The 25,011-nt window shown below is 41.5% G+C and overlaps 1 protein-coding gene across 1 annotated transcript in view; it reads left to right on the top strand.

Annotated features, from left to right (window-relative positions):
• The window catches only part of flna (filamin A, alpha (actin binding protein 280)), a 33,450-nt gene that overhangs the window by 6,757 nt on the left and 1,682 nt on the right, over window positions 1–25,011 (top strand). The window contains exons 3-45 of the mRNA XM_056732561.1: window positions 7,589–7,840; window positions 7,948–8,045; window positions 9,188–9,335; window positions 9,868–10,064; window positions 10,160–10,322; window positions 10,474–10,674; window positions 11,616–11,753; window positions 11,873–11,999; window positions 12,139–12,275; window positions 12,386–12,582; window positions 12,722–12,835; window positions 12,917–13,060; window positions 13,140–13,263; window positions 13,471–13,631; window positions 13,712–13,802; window positions 14,041–14,210; window positions 14,322–14,439; window positions 14,548–14,810; window positions 15,030–15,348; window positions 15,430–15,603; window positions 15,681–15,843; window positions 15,936–16,096; window positions 16,177–16,344; window positions 16,422–16,545; window positions 16,939–17,095; window positions 17,224–17,413; window positions 17,895–17,918; window positions 18,477–18,724; window positions 19,564–19,650; window positions 20,766–20,865; window positions 20,947–21,087; window positions 21,195–21,323; window positions 21,404–21,577; window positions 21,667–21,828; window positions 21,922–22,125; window positions 22,203–22,355; window positions 22,441–22,563; window positions 22,649–22,915; window positions 22,999–23,136; window positions 23,226–23,341; window positions 23,992–24,124; window positions 24,300–24,476; window positions 24,571–24,789. Coding sequence (XP_056588539.1) covers window positions 7,589–7,840; window positions 7,948–8,045; window positions 9,188–9,335; window positions 9,868–10,064; window positions 10,160–10,322; window positions 10,474–10,674; window positions 11,616–11,753; window positions 11,873–11,999; window positions 12,139–12,275; window positions 12,386–12,582; window positions 12,722–12,835; window positions 12,917–13,060; window positions 13,140–13,263; window positions 13,471–13,631; window positions 13,712–13,802; window positions 14,041–14,210; window positions 14,322–14,439; window positions 14,548–14,810; window positions 15,030–15,348; window positions 15,430–15,603; window positions 15,681–15,843; window positions 15,936–16,096; window positions 16,177–16,344; window positions 16,422–16,545; window positions 16,939–17,095; window positions 17,224–17,413; window positions 17,895–17,918; window positions 18,477–18,724; window positions 19,564–19,650; window positions 20,766–20,865; window positions 20,947–21,087; window positions 21,195–21,323; window positions 21,404–21,577; window positions 21,667–21,828; window positions 21,922–22,125; window positions 22,203–22,355; window positions 22,441–22,563; window positions 22,649–22,915; window positions 22,999–23,136; window positions 23,226–23,341; window positions 23,992–24,124; window positions 24,300–24,476; window positions 24,571–24,789 — 6,894 coding nt within the window. The remainder of the gene's footprint in view (window positions 1–7,588; window positions 7,841–7,947; window positions 8,046–9,187; window positions 9,336–9,867; window positions 10,065–10,159; window positions 10,323–10,473; window positions 10,675–11,615; window positions 11,754–11,872; window positions 12,000–12,138; window positions 12,276–12,385; window positions 12,583–12,721; window positions 12,836–12,916; window positions 13,061–13,139; window positions 13,264–13,470; window positions 13,632–13,711; window positions 13,803–14,040; window positions 14,211–14,321; window positions 14,440–14,547; window positions 14,811–15,029; window positions 15,349–15,429; window positions 15,604–15,680; window positions 15,844–15,935; window positions 16,097–16,176; window positions 16,345–16,421; window positions 16,546–16,938; window positions 17,096–17,223; window positions 17,414–17,894; window positions 17,919–18,476; window positions 18,725–19,563; window positions 19,651–20,765; window positions 20,866–20,946; window positions 21,088–21,194; window positions 21,324–21,403; window positions 21,578–21,666; window positions 21,829–21,921; window positions 22,126–22,202; window positions 22,356–22,440; window positions 22,564–22,648; window positions 22,916–22,998; window positions 23,137–23,225; window positions 23,342–23,991; window positions 24,125–24,299; window positions 24,477–24,570; window positions 24,790–25,011) is intronic.

Genomic DNA, 25,011 nt, shown 5'->3' with positions numbered 1-25,011 from the left:
CAAAAGTAAGTCTTTGAGAACGGGTGTCCCAAGCCAGGTGGCGCACAAGACCAAGGGCTCATCTCCTGTTTCCAAAATGCATCACAAACTGCTTGAGAATGCTGTTCTACTATAATTGGTTATAAAAATAATTGTTCAATAATATGTAATTGTGTTTACTTCCACATTAGCTAAGGGATGCTTTGCGTTTACGTGGTACTTCAGACTGGAAGAGCTCCTAAAGTACATTTACATTTAGTCATTTAGCAGTCGCTTTTATCCAAAGCAATTTACAAAGAGTTAGGGAGCAACAAGCGATATGTCATACAGGAGCCATAATACATTAGGTGCCAATACAAATTTGCTGGTTTCAACTAAAGCTTTTTTTTAAACCAATTCCGCATTGCACAAGGTGCAAACAACCTTAGTCTTGTCGATGTTTCCATTGGGAGCTTCTTAAAAATAAATTTTCCCTGAAGCAACCCGGCGGCTTCAAAGCTGCATCCATGTTAACACGTCACGTTTGATGTGGTAATTTCACAGTAACGTTATGTTGTGTTCAGACCAAACGCGAATGGCGCGTCAAGCGCGAGTGATTTACATGTTAAGTCAATGCAATGACGCGATAGACCACTTGCGACGCGATTGGAGCCCTGGTCATGAGATGAGGCGGTGCGAATGATGCGAATTGAGCGAATCACTCGAGTTGAAAAATCTCGTTCTCGCCCGGTACAGTGCAATTCAGCTAGGTATACATCCGCGCTAAAATATCAAGGTGAAAGTCATCATAGCTTGCGTTGTATAGACCCAGCTCCCAACCCAACTTTGAGAATAGATTAACGGCAACATTTTTTATCGCGCGATAAGTCTCACGTTAACGCAGCACGTTAATGCCTTTAACGGCCCACCACTAGTTGTTAACTTATCGTTTTGCTATGTATTCTTTCGATCTCCAGGTCTGGCGATAGCACTTTTGGCATAGCTTACTATGAACGGGATGCTACTGGTTTAATTGGATTCAATGATCTAGGCCATGCTATGCTAAAAGTGCTATCATAAAACCTGGAGGTTGGCAGAATACATTTCAAAACAGTAAAACTCAATTTATTAACTCTTGGGCAGTTGGAAAATTAGCATATTTCCCAAAAAAGTGGAAGTCTGGAGTCTGATAAAAATTCTGATGCATTTCGGCATGGGGCCATGGTTTGGCATGTATGGCATGTGTGCTTTGAGTGTATGCTTATCAGTTCATTGGGGCTTCCTGAGGTTCTTATGTTTTTCTGCCAATGCCAGGATTTCCTGACCACTTCCAGGCTTGTCTCGAGGCAACAGTTCTGTGGTAGTTATGATCCTTAGCAGGACTTCGACTTGAATTATGCTTAAAATAACGCATTTAATTTAAAATGGTTTAAAAAAAACATTTTGGCTTGCTTTAAGCAGAGAACATGATGCGCTGAAGTGCTCATATGCGTGATTTGTACGTTCACACCCTATCCCACACTGGAAAGCACCCCATGGCACGTCTCGAAACCCAACCTCAAGGTGGTTTTGCCCTCTTGTTTGTATGCTCTTTGCCTTTTGAATTGGTCACACTTGAGCCTCCAAATATCTGTGCAAACAAAAGAACGAGGTGATTTTGCACTTGAAAGTCTCCATTGTGACTCAGAAGTAGGAGTAACATTTTGCTGTAAAACCTTTTTAAGGGTTTTTTAATGTCATTGTGATCCTGCTAGACTGCAGCTGCTTGAAACCACATGAAGACATCTGCCATGTGCTCAATGTTTTCCAAAAAGCCTTGTGAAAGAACCTTAAACCTCAACATGGACAAACAGAGAAAGGGATGGTAGGTGGACAGAATGGTTGCATGGTTAATGCAGAGGAATGGTCGGTTTTTTATCTTTTTGGAAAAGAACTGGAGGACTTCCTTTTTATAGCTCGGAAGAAAGGGGGTGGGTAAGAGCGTTTGGACAGCAAATAAGAGGGAAGTGCAAGTATGATTAAGAAAGGGTGTGGTAGGGGCTTCCTAATAGATGTAATTGCATGCCCGTCAAGCGAGTGAAGAATGCATCTCTACAATCTATGGCCTGAATGAGACACAGTATTCCTCGAAGGCCCTTGAGATGGTAGAGATTAAGTTTTAAATGTTTTTTCAAAATAATCCAGTTCAAACTCTCTTATCAGATTGTAGTTGGGCTTTTAAATCTCCACTTGGTTAAATAGAGAATTTTGTGCACAGTCATGCTGGCAGAAATTCTGATGAATGAAAAGATGACTAAACAGTGCCAGATTTTCTGCAATCCAATTTAAATACAGACAGACCTCCTCCGTTGAGAAACACAATACTGTATTGCTGCATAATATAAATATATTAAATAAATTCATCTCAAAATAGACTCAAACACTCAGCCTCTCAGTGGTCTCAGATGTTATGAAAATCATGTTTCATATGGATGAATACTTTCGTGATATGTGTGTGTGCTTGCTGTCTTTTTTTTTAGGAGAAGCTAATGCAACTGGGATCTGTTCAACCACAGAACAACCAGGCCAAATTACACTCCAGTTCTGTCAATATGGGGTTTTACAAAAGTACTACTGCAGCAGTTTTTACTCTTCTAGTCATTTTCTCTCTCTCTTCTCTCTCGCTCACCCACTCATTCCATCCTCCTCCTGCTCCCTCCCTCTTTTCTGTAATCAGAAACCCCTGTGTAGAGGAATGGGTGGCCTGCCAGGATCTAGTTTGCTTCTGCCCTTTTAAGGCTAAAAAACCAAGGGGAACATTTCCAGGGAGAGAGAGAAAGCACGAATGAGGGAGGGAGGGAGGGAGGAAGGGAGGGACATTTGGAAGTCATTGCAAGCAAACTTCCTATTTTACTTTCTGTGTTCACCCACCTAAAATCACACATTGGATGTTCCATATATTGAATGTAAAAGCCAGGATGGACTTTTTGTGCGGGTTTCCGCCTTCCTCTGGCACGTGGTTTTGATTAACTTGCAACACAACAGTCGTTTCATGCTTTTGTAGGTTTGTCATACTATATCTGCTTTGAGATAAAGATTCACTGACCACATTTTATCTCCCACAAAGACAGTGTGCATGTCTATAAGATGTATCAAGATTTAAAGAGACTGTTCAGAAAATAATGAAGGTAGTCAAATGTGACTTTCTTCTGTAGTTGCAAACGGAGTTGCTATTCTTTTATACAGTGACATTGAATCATAACAACAGGCTGAAGAGTCAAAAATGTTTTTTTTATATTCTTGACTGCCGTGGATTTCAAATTTTCTTTGGATTTGATGTCTTGTAAGCACCATCTAAGAACAGTGACATTATTATTTGCTAAACGTTTACATGAATGCACAACGCGTAATAACATGTCAAAGATTTATGCTTGACATTCACTGTCATTTGTAGGGAAAACATGTTTAATGAATTTAATGCTTCGAAAATTAAAATCCCTTTTATTCAGCTTTGAGGGGGTCAGTGGTGTTGAGTTTGTCTCAAGTTGCATTTGTAAAGAGGCGTGTCAACCACGGGTCACCTCACCATGCTCTATGATAAGAGATTTTTGAAGTTGTGCAATTTCCTCTAAATCCTCCTTTATGGAGCAAGCGTGAAACCACCATTAATGATAAATTACTCGGTTTATTAGTAAACAGAAAATTTCACACTTCACTTTTGGTGTGCCTTGAAACATCTGCAGTCTGTTATGTTGGAGGATGGGGTGTAAGGTCAAGGGTGAGAGCTGATGTCAGAGCAGCTGAGGTTATTTGGCATGTCCAGACAGAGGTGAGTCATGGGAATGTGTTTGGGGAATTTCTCTGCCCTTTTCCACTGTGGGTGACACATCTCAAACAGGAAGTGCACGACTCACTGTGCCCATCTCTGTCCCTCCCTATCTTAGTTAATCTTGTGTGGTTTTGTTCTACTTGTGCTTTTATCGTAGTTGTACAGTTTTTCTATCTCTTCTAGCTATCTCACTGTTCTTTGATTTATAACTCGTCTTGTTTTTTTTGTTTGATGTAAGATTCATGTTTTGGGAATTTAATGAAAAGCAATAATGTCCATAAAAGGCTTGAGTGTTCTGTGTATATGTTTCCTGCGGAGTGTGGTGGGAATGCTTCTGCAACACAACATTCCTGTCATGTTTCATATGTTTGCCATTGTGTGAAGTGCGTCACCAGGTCTGTGAAGCCCCCCTCCTGCACCCACCCTGACTGTACCCCAAAAACATTTCCGGAGTCTGTCCACATAGTCTGCATAAATTTGACAGCTGATCTCTTCCCCCTTTATATTTTAGCCTTCTGTCTACATTAACATGATGTTTTTGTCCAGCAAAAATACTCAAAAATACTTTTGCTGTAGTGTAGAACAAAAAGCTAATACTGCATTCCGGACATCTCAGATTTAGGATATTTTCCACCTCAAACCCAGAAATGATATATGGATTTAAAAGCATAAAGTATATAGTAACATTAAAACATTAAAGGTTTAATGTGATTTTTTTTTTGATGATCTATTAACAGAAATGCAATGAAATATAATATACATAACAATTTCTTTATAGGTTTACTTTCATAATGGCGCGTATCTTTTAGCTTATACTTGGTTATTTGCATCTACATATGCTGCCGGTCCCCCAAACAGTAACCCTTAATGGACAAACTACAAAGATGCAAAAACATGGCGACATCTTGGTCCTGTGTCAGCCACCGTTGTGCTTTGAAAGGGAGGGGTGGTTGCAAGCCATTGGTTGCAATTCAGTTTCACTCACTGCTACATGTCGCTAAAATTTCGCTTTATTTGTGTTATATGCACCCAACATGCTAATTCTTTGGCCACACATTGACCAAATCAAAGTTCACCCTGTGACTTTAAACAGATGACCACCCTAACACTGCCAATTTGTGCAATGTTGAAAGCAGATAAACCCCTGAAGGCCAAGAAAACATGCATATACAAAGAAAATAACACTTTTGATTCATGCTGCCAACATGATGTCTGGGTTTGTCTGCATGAGCCCTGCCCTGCCTCCCATTCGTTGTAATGTCTGCCTCTAATTCCATAAACAAGCTCTAACGTGCTCAAATAACAAGACCTGTTATTCTCTGTCTTCTCTTCGTGGCCATAACATTGAGCTACACTGTAATAGCCACTCATCTTGAGCTATTGAGTTCCGACAACTCTTGGTACACAATTTTCACTTCTCCCTCTGCCCTCTTGTTATAAAGGGATGCAGCAGGATGTTTCATGAAGGGTTTAGTTGAATCTAAAGGATGTTCCACTTGACTCCTCCTTGAGCTGACTTGAGGAGTTTGGAAATGCTAAAACAACGCTTCCCTTTTTCTTCCACCGTTCACCATAATCGCATATCTCAATGGGTTTATAAACCTCCATATTATTGTCTTGTTCCCCAAGAACACATCTAGTGTTTTGGTCTGTGTGTAAGAGAAATGAAAGATTTAAAAGCAAATTCACCAGAAGCCAAGCTGAATTCCACTAGACTCTGGGGGTTGGGGGTTTGTAAACCGCACTGTGAGACCAGAGCTGGAAGAAAGTTATAATATTTATTATTTTAAATGGCAAAACAAGCGCGAGTAGGTCAGGAATAGGATAAAATGTGAGATCTCATAATCTACAGTGCATTCGTTTGAGGTGTTTTTCTTTTATCTGAAACGAAATGTCTTGCTAAGGCAGCTAGACTGAGGTGTTGAAATGAAACGTGACTTGCATGTGTTTATATTTTGCACAAAAGCTGTAACTGCAGCTGTATAGAAGTAACATGCTTATTTTTCCTCTGCCAATGACAATACTTTCAAAGAAGCCCATAGGAGAATCTGTGTCAAATGTTGAAAAGCAACTCGTGGATTGACACCCTGACTCATTGTGGAGTGTAAATAACTGGTGTGAATGCCATGTTAGCACGGTGCAGTTTTACAAGTTTAAATGCGTGCGGCCTTTAAATAAAAATGGATTTTGATTGGCTGTCAATATTAACAGGCAACAAGAAACGTCATTTTATTGCACCTTGCATACGGCGAGAGACTCACCATTGATGTGGACTAGTTTATTTTGGTAAACGCATAGGAAACGTTTTTTTTTTGTTTGTCCCCTGCGAAGTTAAGTGCATACTTTGTGGAGAACATTTTGGTTAAAACAGGAAGTTGAGCTGCCCCACCCTGCCCCAGGGGCACAAGAGTGCTCTCATTGAACGGTTATCTACGTTATCTTGATCCTCTTGATTTTAAAATCAACATCTCAGAACTTCAATTTCTTTCTTCCTGTTTTGTTTTGGCCTTTATACTGTAAGCCGAGTACACACTTTGTGTATAGCAAAGGTGACCTCTTGTATGATGGATACAGAGATTATTATGTGAAGGCCTTGAATGAATTTTCTAATTTGTCTTTTGTGGCTCAAGACTTCTCACATATTACCACATGCTGAATGGGCGTATGCTTTTGTTAGAGCGAGAAATAGCATGAGCGGGGAAGTGTGAAAGAGTTGTATTTGAGTGTGGAGAAATGTGTTCAGATCTTGATCTCATTCTCAATACAGGGTGGAGTAATTGTAGGAGGAAACTGGTCATATATTTTCCTCTTTTTGATAGTCTTTTATAGCTACTGCTGTCAGACTTTCCCGCATTTTGATAGTTTTTAGGAACTGGTTTGCTGTCAGACATCCCGCAAAAAATGGGTTTGTTCAGAAAGAATTCTCAGATGGGACCTTGCCAAATGCATTCGACTGTTCAATACACTGATGCTTATTAATATCTTAATTCAGAATCTGATGTCGTGCCAGCTATAGGATTGTGCATTTTAGATATTTATTGCTGATGCAGGCTTTCCCGATATTGCAGACCACTTTCAGAATTGCAACATGATCCACAATCTTGTGAAATGCGCAAATGATAAAGAACACATTAGGGCTCTCATTTTAAAGATTTTGTTCACTAAATCATGAAGCTTTGTTTGTGACCAGTGTGGTATTTTTCAGTTTTAAACTGTAGGGTTGACTGTCCCACATCTGATCCATTCATTTGGTTTAAAAAAATATCCAGTGTTCATTTGTTATCATAGTAATGATTAGGAATGACTCAAACATCATCACCACAATTCCAAAAATATATGCATGTCATTATGGAAGGAAACGTTGCACATAGATTTGTCTATTTATGACATCTCGATGCGGAATAAGAAATTGTAAGCTTTATTTATGCATATGCCATGTTGCTCAGGTCATAGTTTTGGAAGCTGCATGTGCATGCATGAATAAATTTAGATACTGCTTTATGCATGATGTTGTAGACTCATTGTTACCCTGAATGATTAAAAAGTGTTATCGATCTGAGCATTAGACCTTTAGAGCAAATGCATTTTCAAAAATCCAATTTAAATCTGATTTCAAGCTCGATGCGGATATGGTTGGGAAAGTTTTAAGTGTGTAAAGATCATATTTCATAATGTTGTTTGCCGTTCGGACTGTAAACATCTCCACTGATTGAGTGGATAAAACAAAATTAGATTTTTGTGTTCTCCATTTACCTGCCCTGTGCCACAATGCTTCTTTGAGCGATCTCGGTTTAACCCCGTCCTGTCTTTTCTCTGCTACAGACAGTAAGGCCATAGTGGATGGAAACCTGAAGCTGATCCTTGGTCTGATATGGACACTTATCCTGCATTATTCCATCTCCATGCCCATGTGGGATGAGGAAGAGGAGACTGAAGAAAGCAAGCATAAGACACCCAAGCAGAGGCTTCTCGGATGGATCCAGAACAAGCTGCCCGAGCTGCCCATTACCAACTTCAGCCGGGACTGGCAGTCAGGGAAAGCTCTTGGTGCACTGGTCGACAGTTGTGCTCCAGGTGAGCGATGGGTCTGAGGGATTTAACACTTGAGCAATTTAAACGCTTTTGGTAAATTCACTCCCGCTATGGTGAATCTGAGATAACTTTTGGTTTTCGGCTCGCAGGTCTGTGTCCTGACTGGGATTCATGGGACCAGACAAAGCCTGTGGATAATGCCAGGGAGGCCATGCAGCAGGCTGATGACTGGCTTGGTGTTCCTCAGGTACTTTTATGGTTTACTCATTTTTATCTTTTCAGTTTTTTCCTTGTGTAATGAGTAATGGTTTTGAGCTACTAGTCAGAAAACGCATCACGGACTGAATTTGTTCCTGGTCCCATACCTGGTACATGAGCATGTTTCTCATTCAATGCAATAACAACAGTAGATTATTGTGGTTTCATCATAACCCCATTTTGAGGGAAAAACCAGGAAAATCATACACCAGAATGTTTAAATTTATGAAACCTACAATGATCAAGTAAAATGGGTCACTCCACTCTGTTGCGCTACTTCAGCTTGGACACACCGGCACAGTTTAGATTTTATGTGATCTCTCATCACCTGTTACTGAAATGGCATTCATCATTTATTTTCTTCTTTTTGAAAGACAAACCAAATAAGGAAGTAAGAGTCAAACGGCTTTAAGGTTTACACCAGCGATGTACCCGAAACTACCCACAAGGTTTCTTTATCACTGCATGTGCTGATGGTGTGCCAGACGTGGCATGTTGCGTGCCATCAGTAGCGTGTGTGGTTAGGTGTGTTTCCGTCCTCAGGGTACGACTCACTATGAAACGAGAGCTTTTCTTGTATGTTTGCCACTCAACATCTCGTTGCCAGGCAGCTTCTAGCATGTACGTTGACTGTACGTTGTGCATTGAAAATGTACTGTTTTACTATTTTAACATTTACAGTTTGGTTGAGTTAAAGGGGTACTTTACCCAAAAACGAAAATCCGTTCTTCATTTACTCACCCTCAAAATGTTCCAAACCTGTATAAATATCTTTGTTCTGCTGAACACAGAGACAGATTATTGGAAGAATGTCAGTAACCAAACAGATCTCATCCCTTATTGACTATCACAGTAAATAAATGCTATGGGAGTCAACGGGGGATGAGATCTGTTTGTTACTGACATTCATTCAATTATCTTCCTTTGTGTTTAGCAGAACAAACAGCTTTGAAATAACCTGAGGGTGAGTAAAGGATGACAGAATTTTCATTTTTGGGTGAACAATTGCTTTAAATCCACTGATCAAACTAAACATGTGGAACTATGAAATTGGGCAGTCTACAACGGGGTGTCAATATCTTCCTTGATCGTCACAGCCTTGTAAAATCGCATGAATTGTTTCTTCACCAGGTCATCACACCAGAAGAAATCGTTGATCCCAATGTGGATGAGCATTCCGTTATGACTTACCTGTCTCAATTCCCCAAAGCCAAACTAAAGCCAGGTGCCCCACTGAGGCCCAAACTCAACCCCAAAAAGGCCCGGGCCTATGGACCAGGTAAACTGCCAACAGTTGCTTGAAATGTGTAAGGGATAGTTATCCGAAAAATGAAAATTCAGTTTTTCTTCCACAGAATGCAAAATATATTTTTTCGAAGAGAGTTGGTAACCGAACAGTGGCACCCATTGGCTTCTGTTGTATAGACTCAAAACCAAAGCAAGTGAAAGGGTCCCGTTGCTGTTCTGTTACCAACTTTCTATGTTCCGCAGAACACAAAAGATGTAATTAGAAGAAAGTCATACAGGTTTGATATGACACGGGGGCAAGTAAATGACAGATTTACATTTTGGGGGGGAGTCTCAATTATGATGCATAGAAATATAGTAGCCAACAGTGATGTCTGACATGATATATAATATTTAGTCAAAGATGCATAACATTTGCATGCTGCATTGTTATGATTGGATTATTAACTGAGGCTCAGCAAATATACCACTGGACATTGCTTTTGGTGACGACTGTCTGTCATTGAAATTGAGACTGGTTGTTGAAATTAAACTCTTATGGGTATTTGTTTTGTGGCATGCAGGTATTGAGCCCACAGGTAATGTTGTGATGAAGAAAGCTGTGTTCACTGTGGAGACCATCAGTGCTGGCCAGGGTGAGGTGCTGGTTTATGTGGAGGACCCTGCTGGCCACCGCGAAGAGGCAAAAGTCACTGCCAATAATGACAAGAACCGTACCTACTCAGTATTCTATGTACCAAAAGTCACTGGACAACACAAGGTACCTCAAACTTTCTTAAAAAGAAAAATATGGCGTTTTCTGCTTTTTGATGGTCACTTAAGGGACTGACATCTTGCCCGTTTCTGGTCTCCTAGGTAACAGTGTTGTTCGCAGGACAACACATTTCCAAAAGCCCATTTGAAGTTGATGTGGGAATGGCTCAGGGAGACTCCAGCAAGGTCACTGCCCAGGGTCCAGGCCTTGAGCCTGCAGGCAACATTGCCAACAAGACCACATACTTTGATGTCTACACAGCTGGTACTTGCCTTAAATAGTAATATGAAGTATTTTGCTTACTTTGCTTGAGATATCTCCCAATGTTAAACCCATAATCAAACTGGGGGGTCTTGAGCATAACAAATGTACTGTAGGAAAGTCTTACCCAAACAATTCTCACGTTCTCTCTTAGGTGCGGGAGTAGGAGAGGTTGAGGTGGTCATTGTTGACCCCAGTGGAAAGAAAGAAACAGTTGAATGCACTGTTGAGGATAAGGGCAACAGCAGCTACCGATGCACCTACAAGCCCACCCAGGAGGGCCAGCACATCATCTACATCACCTTTGCTGGAGGACAGATCTCAAAGAGCCCTTACACGGTTCAAGTAGGAGAGGGTAAGAGGACTTTAAGTGTGATAGGCAGGAAAAGGAAGTGGGTAATGAGGTTATACACAGAGTTTAATGAGACATGGAGGGCCATTTACAGTAATTATTTATGAATACACTATGACATAAGATAAGCGTTTGTTTTTTTATCTATCCTTGCTACTTGTTTTTTCTGCAATGCTTTTCCTGCTTGCTTTTCCTCAACTGTTTTTCTTTACTGGCAGTTGTCTCTTTTGAAGGATGGCTGTCGTCTAAATCCACTGGTATCTCTCCTTCCCTCTTTGGAGCTGCCTCCTTTTGGCTTTCGGTGTGATTTCCTGTTTCCTTGGATTTGTGTTGGGTACCCGACCAGCTGCTTTACTGTCTATGTCCTTTTTGTTTTCATGTTTCTCTGCCCTGCATAAGGGTTTATTGCCTATCCAACTGAATCACATCATCTTGGCTCAGTGTCAATACAGACATGGTCATTTTTAACTGCCCATATAAGTTCAAAAAGACGTTGCTTTCCCAAGAGATGTAGACTGTGTAGGGAATGTTATCCATGGCAAAGGAAGCCAAGCAAAATTCCAGAAACCGAACATTAACAATAGCGTTTTATTATCCAACCCTTTCCAACAGTACTGTACAGTAATGTACAATCATTCTTGCACATGCACTTCCTCTTGTAAGGCTGTTTGGATGAAGACTTAACCTGTTGAGAAAGCGATACAAGTATTGCTAAGTATCTCTTTCTCAACATGTTAAGGGTTTCCTGTCTGGCTTTTAAAGAGCAGAAATATCCATGGTTTAAACACAACTTCAGTTTTATCAAAATAATCTTCCTTCAACCTTCTGAATGCCTTTGCACTTAGACCTGTATTGTTAGCGCAATAATGTAAGTGTTATTTTTGTTTGTAATGGTACAACTTGCGTTTTGTAGTTTGTAATAACTTATTATTGTTTCTCGCCAGCCTGTAATCCAAGCCTGTGTAGAGCGAAGGGCCGTGGTCTACAGCCTAAAGGTTTGAGAATCAAGGAGACTGCAGAGTTCAAGGTTTACACCAAAGGGGCTGGAACTGGAGACCTGAAAGTGACCATCAAAGGACCGAGTAAGTGAACAGCCCACCAGTGTTATTACCTCATTTACTTTGCCTTGTGTTTTCTTGTATGTTGTGTAACGGTACCCTTTTTATAAACTATTAACTCAACAATTGTGTTCGTTACACAGAGGGCCTTGAGGAGCCCTGTAAGAAAAAGGATCTTGGTGATGGAGTGTACAGCTTTGAGTATTACCCCACCACACCTGGAAATTACATCATTACAATCACATGGGGTGGACAGCACATCCCACGCAGGTAAGACCACCCTTTATAATAAATAAATGTATTATAATAATAATAAAACAATTATTTGGAGTTTTCTTATGCATAAGAGTTGGTGTTAATCTGCTTAAGGTCCTGTAAAACACATGAAAAGTTTTTTTTTTTTTTTTAGTCCGTTTGAGGTGAAGCTTGGTACTGAAGCAGGTCCACAGCAGGTGAGGGCATGGGGTCCGGGACTGGAGAGTGGTGTAGTGGGCAAGTCTGCTGACTTTGTGGTAGAAGCTGTTGGAGATGATGTGGGAACTTTGGGTAAGTCTGTTCTATTTTTGGCTTATAGTCCTTTGGGAAGGATGTACTGCATTGTTGCATCAAATATCCTTTTGTGTTTAAAACTTCTGATTTTGAAACTGTTCAATCAGGTTTCTCAGTGGAGGGCCCATCCCCAGCAAAGATTGAATGTGATGATAAGGGAGATGGCTCCTGCGATGTGCGGTACTGGCCCACAGAACCAGGCGAATATGCGGTGCATGTGCTCTGTAAGAACGAGGACATCCAGCTCAGCCCGTTCATGGCTGAGATCGTGCAAGCTCCAGGAAAAGATTTCTTCCCTGACAAGGTAAAAGATCTGACTCTTCGTACTGATGTTGAATAGATAAATTTTGGTACAGCCACTGCGTCATATTTTACAGATCTAAAACAATGTAGGTTGTTTGTTAGTGGTGTTGTGATTCATATGTCCCCTAATTGTAATTCAGGTGAAGGCTTATGGTCCAGGTCTGCAGGCCAGTGGCCTTTCTGTTGGTAAACCTGCTGAGTTCACGGTGGATGCAAAACTAGGTGGCATGGCTCCACTGAAGGTTCAAGCACAGGTGTGAATCCTCTTGGAATCTGTGACTCATGACTTTATTTCCAAATTGAAGGCCCAAATTTATAATCTCTTACCTTTTCAGGACCGTGATGGTAATCCAGTGGATGTGCAGGTGAAAGATAATGGTAATGGGACGTACACATGCAGCTACACCCCTCGCAAGCCACTCAAACACACTGTGATGGTGTCATGGGGCGGAGTCAATATCCCAGAGAGCCCATTCAGGGTCAGTAGAAATTCAAATCCACTCTTGGTAAGAATTTGTATGCAAATTCTAAACGTTGTTGTATTGTCTGTTTGTGTAGATGAATATCGGAGCAGGATGCCATCCCAACAAGGTGAAAGTATCAGGACCTGGAGTGGCAAAGACAGGCCTGAAGGCATTTGAACCCACATACTTTACTGTGGATTGTGTTGAGGCCGGACAGGGTAAGAGCTTTATGGACTGCAGAAGAAATGCAAAAACATGTTCTATGTGAAGCACTGTTTCCTGCTATTTAATGTAAACATCTTGCACTTACTTTGTTCACAACACAGCCTTGAGAGCCTTTCAGTCATATTTAAAATAAAGCATCTTGAACTGTATTGCTTAAAAATATTCAGACTCGGTCTTTTTTGTAAACTAATCCTTTCTAGGAGACATCAGCATAGGCATCAAATGTGCTCCCGGAGTGGTGGGACCTGCTGAAGCAGACATCGATTTTGACATCATTAGAAATGACAATGACACGTTCACGGTTAAATACATGCCCCCTGGAGCAGGCAGCTACACCATCATGGTGCTGTTCGCTGATCAGGTAACAGGAATCAGATGCATGTTTTAATGAAGGTATGTGTCCAGCACGGTTCCATCGGTTCAAACTCTCTTGTTTTGTAGACCATTCCCATGACACCCATCAGAATCAAGGTTGATCCCTCTCATGATGCCAGCAAGGTTAAAGCGGAGGGACCTGGGCTCAACCGCTCTGGTACGTACAGGGTTATGTAATCATGTTAATAAGCATGTTAATAATGCTAAAAGAATTCCAGTGTCAATTTTATTTCATTTGGTGCTGATGATGGGATGGAGACGTACCGCTTTAGTTTCAGTCATAAATAAGACCAAGGTTGAGAAACACCAATCTACTGTGTTTCATTTACAAACACATGATATGAGGATGTGGTCCTCTAAATACACATAGTAATTCTCTGATATTTTCATGAAAGGTGTTGAGCTGAACAAACCCACTCACTTTACTGTGAACACGAAGGCAGCGGGCAAAGCAAAGCTTGATGCTCAGTTCACAGGACCCAGCAAGGGAGAGGTGGTCCATGACTTTGAGATTATCAACAATCATGACGGCACCCACACTGTTAAATACACGCCTGTCCAACAGGTGAGTGTTCTGAATTGTGTCCTTGTGTGAGAATGCTTGAAAACAGACCATTGCCTATTTTTCCATATTACACATTTTCCCATGAGAACTATTTTTTTTTTTTAATTGAAGGGTAATATGGGGTTGAATGTCACCTATGGTGGTGATCCCATTCCTAAGAGCCCGTTTGCTGTAGCTGTTTCTCCCTCTCTGGACCTCAGTAAAGTTAAAGTGGCTGGCCTTGGAGACCGTAAGTCATCTCATTCGTTTTCCATTTTGTGACTGATTGAACTTGACGGGCAAGCTCACGTGTTCTGGTCACCTTCATTGAGATTCAGTTCTCTGCCGCCTTGTTTAGAAATGACTGTTGGAAAAGATCAAGATATCACCGTCAAGTCCAAAGGTGCGGGTGGTCTGGGCAAGGTTGCCGCAAAGGTCACTGGTCCGTCTGGTAAATCTGTGCCTTGTAAAGTTGAGCCAGGCCTGAGCCCGGAGTCCAGCCAGGTCCGTTTCATCCCGAGAGATAAAGGACCCTATGAGGTTGAACTAACTTACGATGGAGCTCCTATACCTGGCAGTCCATTCCCTGTGGAAGCCATTGCACCCACTGACCCATCTAAGGTGAGCTGGTTTGCTTATTCAAAGAATTAAAAATTATTGCAAGTTTAACAAGACTGCAGAAAGGCGTCAGGAAAAAAACTCTTAAATTGGGGCAATTATTCTATAAACTGTAGTTAATATTGGTCAAATTGTTGGGTGTTAACCAGGCTCCAGACGATTGGCTTCAGAATTAGAACAACTGTATTATTTCACTCATAACCCAATGGCTCTTTTGTGTAGGTGAGATGTTCTGGACCAGGTCTAGAGCGTGCCAAGGTTGGTGAGACAGGGCAGTTTGTGGTTGACTGCACGAATGCCGGTCCTGCTGAGTTGACTATTGAGATCATCTCTGACAATGGGACCGAGGCAGAGGTCCATATTCAGGACAATGGAGATGGGACTTACACCATCACCTACATCCCTCTCTACCCCGGAGCCTACACTCTAACCATCCGCTATGGCGATCAAGATGTGCCAAACTTCCCAGCAAGGCTCAATGTGGAGCCTGCTGTGGAAACCAGTGGTGTTAAAGTCTTTGGACCTGGAGTGGAAGGCAAAGGTAATGTGACTTGTTTTCTGGGATTGTGATGCACCTTCAATACCTTGCATCCTTGCTTTATTTGGTGTTATTTGCCTCTAGGAGTTTTCCGGGAGGCTACGACAGATTTCACAGTAGACGCTCGTGCTCTCACCAAATCTGGAGGTAATCACATCAAGACTAGCATAAACAACCCATCAGGCAACCACACTGAAGCTCTTATCAATGATCTTGGAGATGGCACCTACAAAGTGGAGTACACTCCTTATGAAGAGGGTGAGAGTTTTGCAAGCATCATTTACCTTTTCTTTGTAAGTTTTACTATATATTGATGGCGCTAATGTGTTGACCAGGCATGCACAGCGTTGATGTCTCCTACGATGGCAGCCCAGTTCCCAAGAGCCCATTTCGTGTGCCTGTGACCGAGGGTTGTGACCCAGCACGTGTACGTGTACACGGTCCAGGACTTCAGTCAGGCATCACTAACAAACCCAACAAGTTTACAGTGGAGACTCGGTGAGGATCAAAATACTCTGTGTCAGATCACAATCTAAAGAATCAAGTTGTAGTGGATGCAGTATCTCTGATGACCATGTGTTTTTGTGCAGTGGGGCAGGTACAGGTGGACTGGGGCTGGCTATGGAGGGACCTTCTGAAGCAAAAATGTCCTGCACTGACAACAAAGATGGCAGCTGTTGTGTTGAGTACATCCCATATAAGCCAGGCACATACAACCTCAATGTCACCTATGGAGGTCAACCAATCACTGGTCAGTGTTTCCGCAAATCATGCTAAAAGATTGTGGGTTGCTTCGATGGTTTGGTCATGTGCTGTTGTGTGTTTCCATAGGAAGCCCATTCTCTGTTCCTGTTCATGATACAGTCGATGCGACTAAAGTAAAATGCCTCGGTCAGGGGCTTGGAAACAACGTGCGGGCCAATATCCCACAGGTCTTTACTGTGGATGCAAGCAAAGCAGGAGTTGCTCCCTTGCAGGTCAGAGTGCAGGGACCCAAAGGTAAGTGTGCAGTCTAAAAGATGTGCGGAAGTGCTTGATTGAGTTTTGAAGGATTTTTAACATGTACTGTTATGTAGGTGTTGTGGAGCCTGCTGAGGTGGTGGATAATGGTGACCAGACTCACTCAGTCACTTATGTTCCCACTCGTGAGGGACCTTATTCTATCAATGTTCTGTATGCTGATGAGGAGATACCACACAGGTAACAGTCACCAACAGGGCAGCGCTCCTACTACAATGCTAAAAGTAATGCAATCTGGGAAAACCCATCACATGGTGAAATTTTACATATTACAGGCTTCGATACCATATAAAATCTGGCCTTTTCATAAAAAAAAATTTTCACCATCTTTGTAACAAGTTATTGTTATCTGAAGTTAGTGGTTAACTATGATTTTCAGGAACGGATATTTAACATGCCATGAACCTTTTTCAAATAAATCTGTTTTTGCTTTTTAAAATGGTATAGAGTATTATGAAATTTCATTAGTATTGGATTTGACCGAAGTTGACATCATGATCACCCTAGTGCATTCCTAAACTTTCTTGCTTCGTTTACTTGCTCTATCACACACTCTTATGTCCTTTTCTTCAGTCCTTATAAGGTGAAGGTTCTGCCAACTCATGATGCCAGTAAGGTTCGTGCCAGCGGTCCTGGTCTGAATACTACCGGCGTGCCAGCCAGTCTGCCTGTGGAGTTCACCATTGATGCCAAAGATGCTGGAGAGGGACTCTTGGCCGTCCAAATCACTGTGAGTAGATTGCTACTCCTTTTTACGATCAATCGCTGTGTTGCTACTTAAGCAACTTTGTTAAATAAAAGTTTTTGGGTTGACTGGATCCGTATAAGGAGCCACTTATCGTTGTTCTCTTCATTCAGGACCCTGAAGGAAAGCCAAAGAAGGCAAACATTCGTGATAATCAGGATGGGACCTACCTTGTGTCCTACGTACCTGACATGACCGGCCGTTACACCATTCTCATCAAATATGGTGGTGATGAGATCCCATACTCACCATATCGCATCAGAGCTCTCCCCACAGGAGATGCAAGTAAATGTACAGTCACAGGTATGTACTGCTTGGGTCCGATCCATCATGAACAATGACCATTTACCATCCAAACCCATATCAAACAGACTGTGGTTTAGAGGTGTATAATACAAAATTATGCCAAAATATATATTTTTTATAATCTAATAGTCTGTCAGAATACACAGTGAAGGGGGTCAGAATAATTCCATGGTTTGGCAATCAGTGAAAATGTTTTGGTGGCTCTAGTACTTTTTGAGCCATTGCTGACTGTTATCTTAACCTCAGTGTTCTGGTCGCAACGTGGAATATTTATTTTGCTTGTGTGAAGTTGTCTTAAATTGTGTACTTGCTCCCAACTTAATTTCCCACCAGATGCACCTACTGTTGTGTAGCTCTGCTCACATTCCCATCACAATCACCTTATCCCTCACTTTAGTTTTTTATTTTTAGTGCACATTTGTTGTATTTTGCTCTGATTGTTACTTTTTCACTTTTTCGCACTGCTTCACCATCTCAGTCTCAATTGGAGGTCATGGTTTGGGTAAGAGCTTTGAATAATGATATAGTTTTTGTTTGGTTATGCATGCAGAATTGCACTGTACCTTGAGCTTAATACATCCATCCTTTGACTGTCCTGGACATGTACTAAAGTGTACTTGTAGCACAAAGCCAAGTTTTCTTGCATAAAAGGAGAATGTATTTTTTACATCTTTATATTAACATTCTTTGATCTAACTGCTATTTATTTGCAGGGGGGACTAATAACTAACTGATTATACTATGCCTGTATATTTTACTTTTTCCATTAATTAAATGGAGTTTAGTGATCTGGAAATGGAGGTAACAGACCTATAGGACAGTGGATCCTTTTTACGGCCACAGAGAAGGAAAAGTATAGACGACAATTTTACCAATTTATTAAGGTTCAGAACTTAAAATGGATCCCAGTTCTCTCAACTCATCTGTTGCCTTGATGCTCCAGATATTTTGCATCTAGTGCATGGTTTAATGTAACCGTTGAGGGATGGGTACTTAACTACCTAACAAAACATCTGCCTGCTTTTTACATTTGACTAAACTGTTCTTTGCAACTCTGCAGGAGCTGGAGTTGGTCCAACCATTCAGATCGGAGAGCAGACTGTCATTACTGTGGACGCAAAGGCTGCTGGGAAGGGCAAAGTCACCTGCACAGTCTGCACTCCAGATGGAGCAGAGGTGGATGTGGATGTTGTTGAGAACGCAGATGGAACGTTTGATATCTTCTACACTGCACCCCAGCCTGGGAAATATGTCATCTGTGTGCGCTTCGGGGGAGAGCATATTCCCAACAGCCCCTTCCAAGTCACGGTACATATATGCCACATAGATCATTTATTAATGGTAACATTTATCATTCATTTCACACGGTCTCCATAAACTCACACAGGCAGCCTTGCTTGTAAGGGAATATTTTTCAGGTGGATTGATAGAATAAGCTTTACAGTGAATGTCAATGGGGCATTATAAAATATAAATGGTTAACTTCTGTATATTTTACTTTATGTAAATACAGTAGTCACTTGTTCTGTAGTATTCTGGGCAAGTGTGTGGTGTTAAAAGTTGTTTTGCACTCTGTGCACTTGGTGTTCTTAAACTCCTTTGTGGGTGACCAGTTTTAAGATGGATTAAAAGTTGGTCAGTTGCGTGTTAGTGCTTACCAGGATGAAAAATGTATTTATACTTGTATACCTGCATAAGGCAATGACACCAGTTTTATTAATAGATTTATTGATTTACAAGAATTAATCCACCTCAAAATGAGCACTAAATGAAATTTGTACTCATTGTGGTAAGCATCAATATGCTAGTTCACCCAAAAATGAAACTTTTATTATTTACTCACCCTCAAGCTGTAGGAATTTCTTTGTTCTGTTGAATACAAAATATATTTTTTGGTGAACTTTACCTTAAATCTCAAAGGAATAGTTCACCCCAAAAAAAGTTACAGTTTTGCTTTGAAATTTGTTAAATATTGAAATAATTGACCATCTTTTGTGTATTTGGAACAATATGATGGCGAGTTAATTATAACATTTTCATGTTTGGGTGCAGTTTTCTTTTAAAAGTACCTCCTGGTTGACCAGCTTTAACCCAGAGGCGTTTGATATCTGAGGGATTTCATCTTTGATTCTGTTGCCCTGTCTCAGGCTTTGGAAGGTGACTCCCCTGACCAACTAATGCAGCAGACCCAGAACCGGCAGTACGCCTACGCGCCCAACATGGGCCAGCCATGGGTACTGACACGCCCCTCTTTCCTCCCCGTCTGCATTACCTCCTCTGCTACTCATTTGAGTCCCAATCAGTCCTTGTCCTTCTCTTGTTCGCCCTTCTATTTGTCTCTTCCTGCAGGTTTACGATGCATTTCATGTATATTATTCCCCATTAATATAACCCATTAATTTGATTATTTCCCATAATTCTGAGCTTATGTGAAATACACTTCCATTTGAGTCAAGACAGCCATTTTGAAAGCAATAAATGTCTCAACATTTTAACAAAATGGCTGGATGGTTGTAGTGCTTATGCTGTGTTGGACATTGTTTGTCGTTTCTTTTTGTGTCGTGTTGGCATTAGTCACATTGTCTTGTTGGCTTTGCTTTCACTCCACCCCCTTCTCAAGATTAGCCAATCACAGACTGAATCTGCATTCTCATTAGAATGTCATTCTCTCTCACAGTGTCGGTCGCTGCGTCGTCATTCATCATCCTCATCAATCATTACCAATGTGTTTTCCATTTCACTTTTTCTTTTTTAGGGAGTTGTCATGTCTGCTGTGTTTCCACTTTTAATCTGCTTTAATTGTATTCTATGATGCTTTTTGTTTGTAATTAAATGACTTATTAGGGGTACATTTTTCTCTGCGGTTATTTTACAGTTGACATTCTTAAGTGACAAGGAATTATTTATTCACCTCTATTGTGTACACACCTGATTTCAGTTTTATAAAATTTGTTTAACACTTGTTTCTGAGATTGTAAATATCGATGCTATACAGACTTGTATCTTTACTCAACTTGGATTGTAAATTATTTTTAGTGGCATTGTTACCCCAATCTCTGTTGTGACATCTGGATACTAAAATCTATTTGTACATTAACACCCTCCTCAGAAATCAAGGTTATGACTGAAGGAATCCTTAATGTGTACCGTTCTGTCATGCCTCTATTTAAGACTCAAGTTGCTAGTCAAATACATAAATTAATAGGACAGCAATACATAGTTGTTAAGGTTTAGATACAATGTAGACCTCAGACATGCTATTGTAGGTGTTAAGCATTCATTTTAGGTTGAGGTTGCCATCTTCAGGTTGATGTCCACCTCATTGGTTGGTTTTGGCTCTCTCTCATAGGCCACAGACCGGGCAATGGGCATGAACGGACTGGACGTAGCTGGACTGAGACCTTTTGACTTGGTCATTCCTTTCACCATCCAAAAGGGAGAGATAACAGGTAATCACCTTCAAATACGTTAATAAGTAACCACAGAAACCTCCAGAGGGAAGATGCTGATACACTCCTGATGTTTTACAGGGGATGTTAAAATGCCTTCTGGAAAAGTGGCCAAACCAGATATTATAGACAACAAGGATGGCACAGTCACAGTGAAATACGCCCCAACCGAGGCTGGCCTGCATGAGATGGATATCAAATACGATGGAATACACATCCCAGGTAAAAGAGACTGGTTTCAACCATCTAGTTATGTTTTAAAGGATGTGGTTTTCCTTAATGGCTACAGAATTCAGCCACAGAATTTATTTATTTTCTTGCCACTTTAGGAAGCCCACTGCAGTTCTACGTGGATTATGTCAACAGTGGGCACGTGACTGCATATGGACCTGGTTTAATCCATGGCATGGTCAACAAGCCTGCAGTATTTACAGTCAACACAAAAGATGCTGGAGAAGGTATTGAGTTGGGAATATTAATTTACATTTTCCACCTAATGCTGGGAAGAATGTCTGATTGAGGTTTGTGTGTTCAATAGGTGGACTGTCTCTGGCCATTGAGGGGCCGTCGAAAGCGGACATCAGCTGCACTGATAATCAAAATGGTACCTGCACTGTGTCTTACCTGCCTGTTCTTCCTGGAGACTACAACATCATTGTCAAATACAACGACAAGCACATTCCTGGCAGTCCTTTTATGGCCAAAATAACAGGTGACCTAAACCTCTGCTTGTAGATTTTAGCTAACTAATGCATGTTTTCCTCTAATGTTCTGCATCATGTCATTTCTGTCTGTCTACAGGTGATGATTCCATGCGCATGTCTCATCTGAAGGTGGGCTCAGCTGCTGATATCCCTCTGGACATCGGTGAGCTGGACCTCAGCCAGCTGACCGCATCTCTAACCACCCCTTCAGGCAGAGAAGAGCCATGCCTACTGAAAATGCTAAGGAACGGGCATGTGGGTAAGTGTGACAACGAAAGAAGGCCAGTATGTAGAAAGCAACCGCATTCTTAAGTGACCCATCCTAATTTTTTATTTCTGGTGTTTTCTTCAGGCATCTCTTTTGTGCCCAAAGAAATTGGCGAGCACCTTGTAAACATTAAAAAGAATGGCCGTCATATTCCCAGCAGCCCAATCTCGGTCATGATCAACCAGTCAGAGATTGGTGATGCCAGCCGTGTACGTGTAACAGGCCAGGGCCTGAGTGAGGCTCGCACATTTGAGCCAGCTGAATTCATCATCGACACCAGAGATGCAGGTGAGTGGGTACATCTTCAGAGGAAAATCTCAAAAGCGAAAATAGGGCATTGTGTTCATTGAAATACTTTTATTTAGGATATGGTGGACTCAGTTTGTCCATTGAGGGACCCAGTAAGGTAGACATCAACACTGAAGATCAAGAAGATGGCACCTGCAAAGTCACATACTGCCCCACAGAACCAGGAAATTACATCATTAACATCAGATTTGCTGACCAGCATGTTCCAGGTATTTACTAGTGTTCGAAATAGAAGTGTGCTGGGTTAGTAAAAAAATGTTTTAACTTGACTCCCCCATTATGTTCCTACTACAGGAAGTGCTTTTACAGTCAAAGTGACAGGAGAGGGTAGGATGAAGGAGAGCATCACCCGCAGAAGAAGAGCTGCCTCTGTGGCCAATGTTGGCAGCCAGTGTGACTTAAGTCTTAAAATCCCTGGTAAGAGTTAGGTTAGAAAAATAACTTGATTAACATTCATTATCACTGCTTGTCCTCTAATCCCAATCTGAATCTTGACCTTCAGAGATCAGCATCGCAGACATGACTGCCCAGGTGACCAGCCCATCCGGCAAGGTACACAAAGCTGAGATCATGGAGGGAGAAAACAACACGTACTGCATTCGTTTTGTTCCCACTGAGATGGGTGTGCACACAGTCAGTGTTAAGTATCAGGGCCAGCATGTCCCAGGATCCCCCTTCCAGTTTACAGTCGGACCTCTTGGAGAGGGAGGTTCCCATAAGGTCCGTGCTGGAGGCCCTGGACTAGAAAGAGCGGAGGCTGGAGTACCAGGTAGGGAGTGTTTCTGTTCATTTATATGTTTGTACATGTCGAAAGGAGTTTTGCCACCTTACGTATCATGTTCCCTTGTGCAGCTGAATTCAGCATTTGGACCCGTGAAGCAGGAGCTGGTGGGCTTTCCATTGCAGTGGAGGGACCCAGCAAGGCTGAGATCGCTTTTGAAGATCGTAAAGATGGATCCAGTGGTGTCTCCTACATTGTTCAGGAGCCTGGTGAGATCCAGAGAACTTCTCACCATGAGGATGAACAAGTTTTTAGAAAATTGACTTGTTGTAAACTGACTCTTCCTCATCCGTTACAGGCGATTATGAAGTTTCCATCAGATTCAATGATGAACACATCCCTGACAGTCCATTCGTGGTTCCTGTGGCCTCACCTTCTGATGATGCCCGTCGTCTCACTGTTGCCAGTCTTCAGGTGAGGTTTCGAGAAACACAGACATTTGTCCGACCCTAAATAACTTTCAGACCACCTTAAACGCAGCAGCTGCAATGAATGAAATGGTGAAACATTTATGTCATGGTACTGTTTATTATGAAATTATTAGGAAAATACAGTAAGGTTACTTGACGTAAAGTCCTACTATATACAAGCTCACACACACAAGCAAGTTTGATACCGCATATTTTACAACATGGATTGTTTTTTTTTAACTCAGATTTGCACACACTCTGTACAAATAGAGCCATATTTAACTGTTGCTGCTGTGTTTAAGGGCCATACTGGGGTTTGTGGGATACTAAAGGACTGTTTGTATTTCTCGTACCTTGTCCTAAAGGCTCCCAACAGTTCTTCATTGAACTGAAGGCGATAGGCTAAAGGGTTAAAGAGGACAAAAGAGGCTTGTTTGTCTGTGCACCTTGACTATGAACCTTTCTGTATCTGTATATTGCTGGGTTGGGGGGTTTCTTGGTGTCTCTTGGCCTCTCTCTTTAACCCTGTTAGCCTGAAGGTAAGAAATGTACAGCCATTATAGATTTACACTGGATTAAGAGGACAAGATCTTCACCTGTGGAAAAAAAGTTTTTGATCTTGAAGTTGAGTGTGGAAGTCTCATGTGAATGCAGGAGTCTGGGTTAAAGGTCAACCAGCCAGCATCTTTTGCCGTGAGCCTGAATGGGGCTAAGGGAGTCATCGATGCCAAAGTTCACAGCCCGTCCGGAGCCCTTGAAGAGTGCTGTGTCACGGAGATCGATGAAGGTAACCATGGGGCAGCTTGCACTGTTATTAGAAACGGTTTATTAGTTTTACATTTGCACCAACTTAAGCCTTGCAGGTGCAAGTTTAGTGGTAACCTTTTGGCCAAGGTAGATTTGAGCAGTTTTTCTTTTGAGCTAGATGTGAAACCTTTACCCCCCACATTCTCTTATAACAGATAAGTATGCTGTGAGGTTCATTCCCAGAGAGAATGGCCTCTATCTAATAGATGTGAAATTCAACGGTTCTCACATCCCTGGAAGTCCCTTCAAGATCCGTGTAGGTGAGACGGGTCAGGCTGGAGACCCAGGAATGGTTTCTGCATATGGAACTGGCTTGGAAGGAGGCACTACTGGTATTCTTTTATTTGTGTTGCTGTATTCATTAGAAGATAACTATTGGTCGGGGGCTTTTAGTAAAATGACTCTATAAAATGATGTATTTTCCAGGATCTCCCTGTGAATTCACTGTGAACACAAGTTCAGCTGGTCCAGGTGCGTTAGCAGTGACAATTGATGGGCCTTCCAAGGTGAAGATGGACTGTCAGGAATGCCCAGAGGGATACAAGGTCACCTATACACCAATGGCACCTGGAAACTACCTAATTTCTATCAAATATGGTGGACCATACCATATTGTTGGAAGTCCCTTCAAAGCTAAAATTACAGGTAAAAAAAATCTTTGAAGTTTTATTGATATTGGGGTTGGTTTCTTGGACAAGGATTAGGTTAAAATTAAGTTAAATTATGACTTTAAAGTCGTGTGACATGCACACTTTTAAAATAAATCCGTGCCACTGTTTTGTCTCAGTTGTCCTTGCAAGCGGTATTCAGTTATGACTACTCAAACATGGATTTTAGTTTGGAACTAGATTTGATCCCCGTTCAGGA

Source organism: Triplophysa dalaica, chromosome 20, assembly GCF_015846415.1.
Source record: "Triplophysa dalaica isolate WHDGS20190420 chromosome 20, ASM1584641v1, whole genome shotgun sequence".
Lineage (NCBI taxonomy): Eukaryota > Metazoa > Chordata > Actinopteri > Cypriniformes > Nemacheilidae > Triplophysa > Triplophysa dalaica.
Note: the sequence above shows the minus strand (reverse complement) of the source record. Positions and strands in the feature narration are given on the sequence as shown.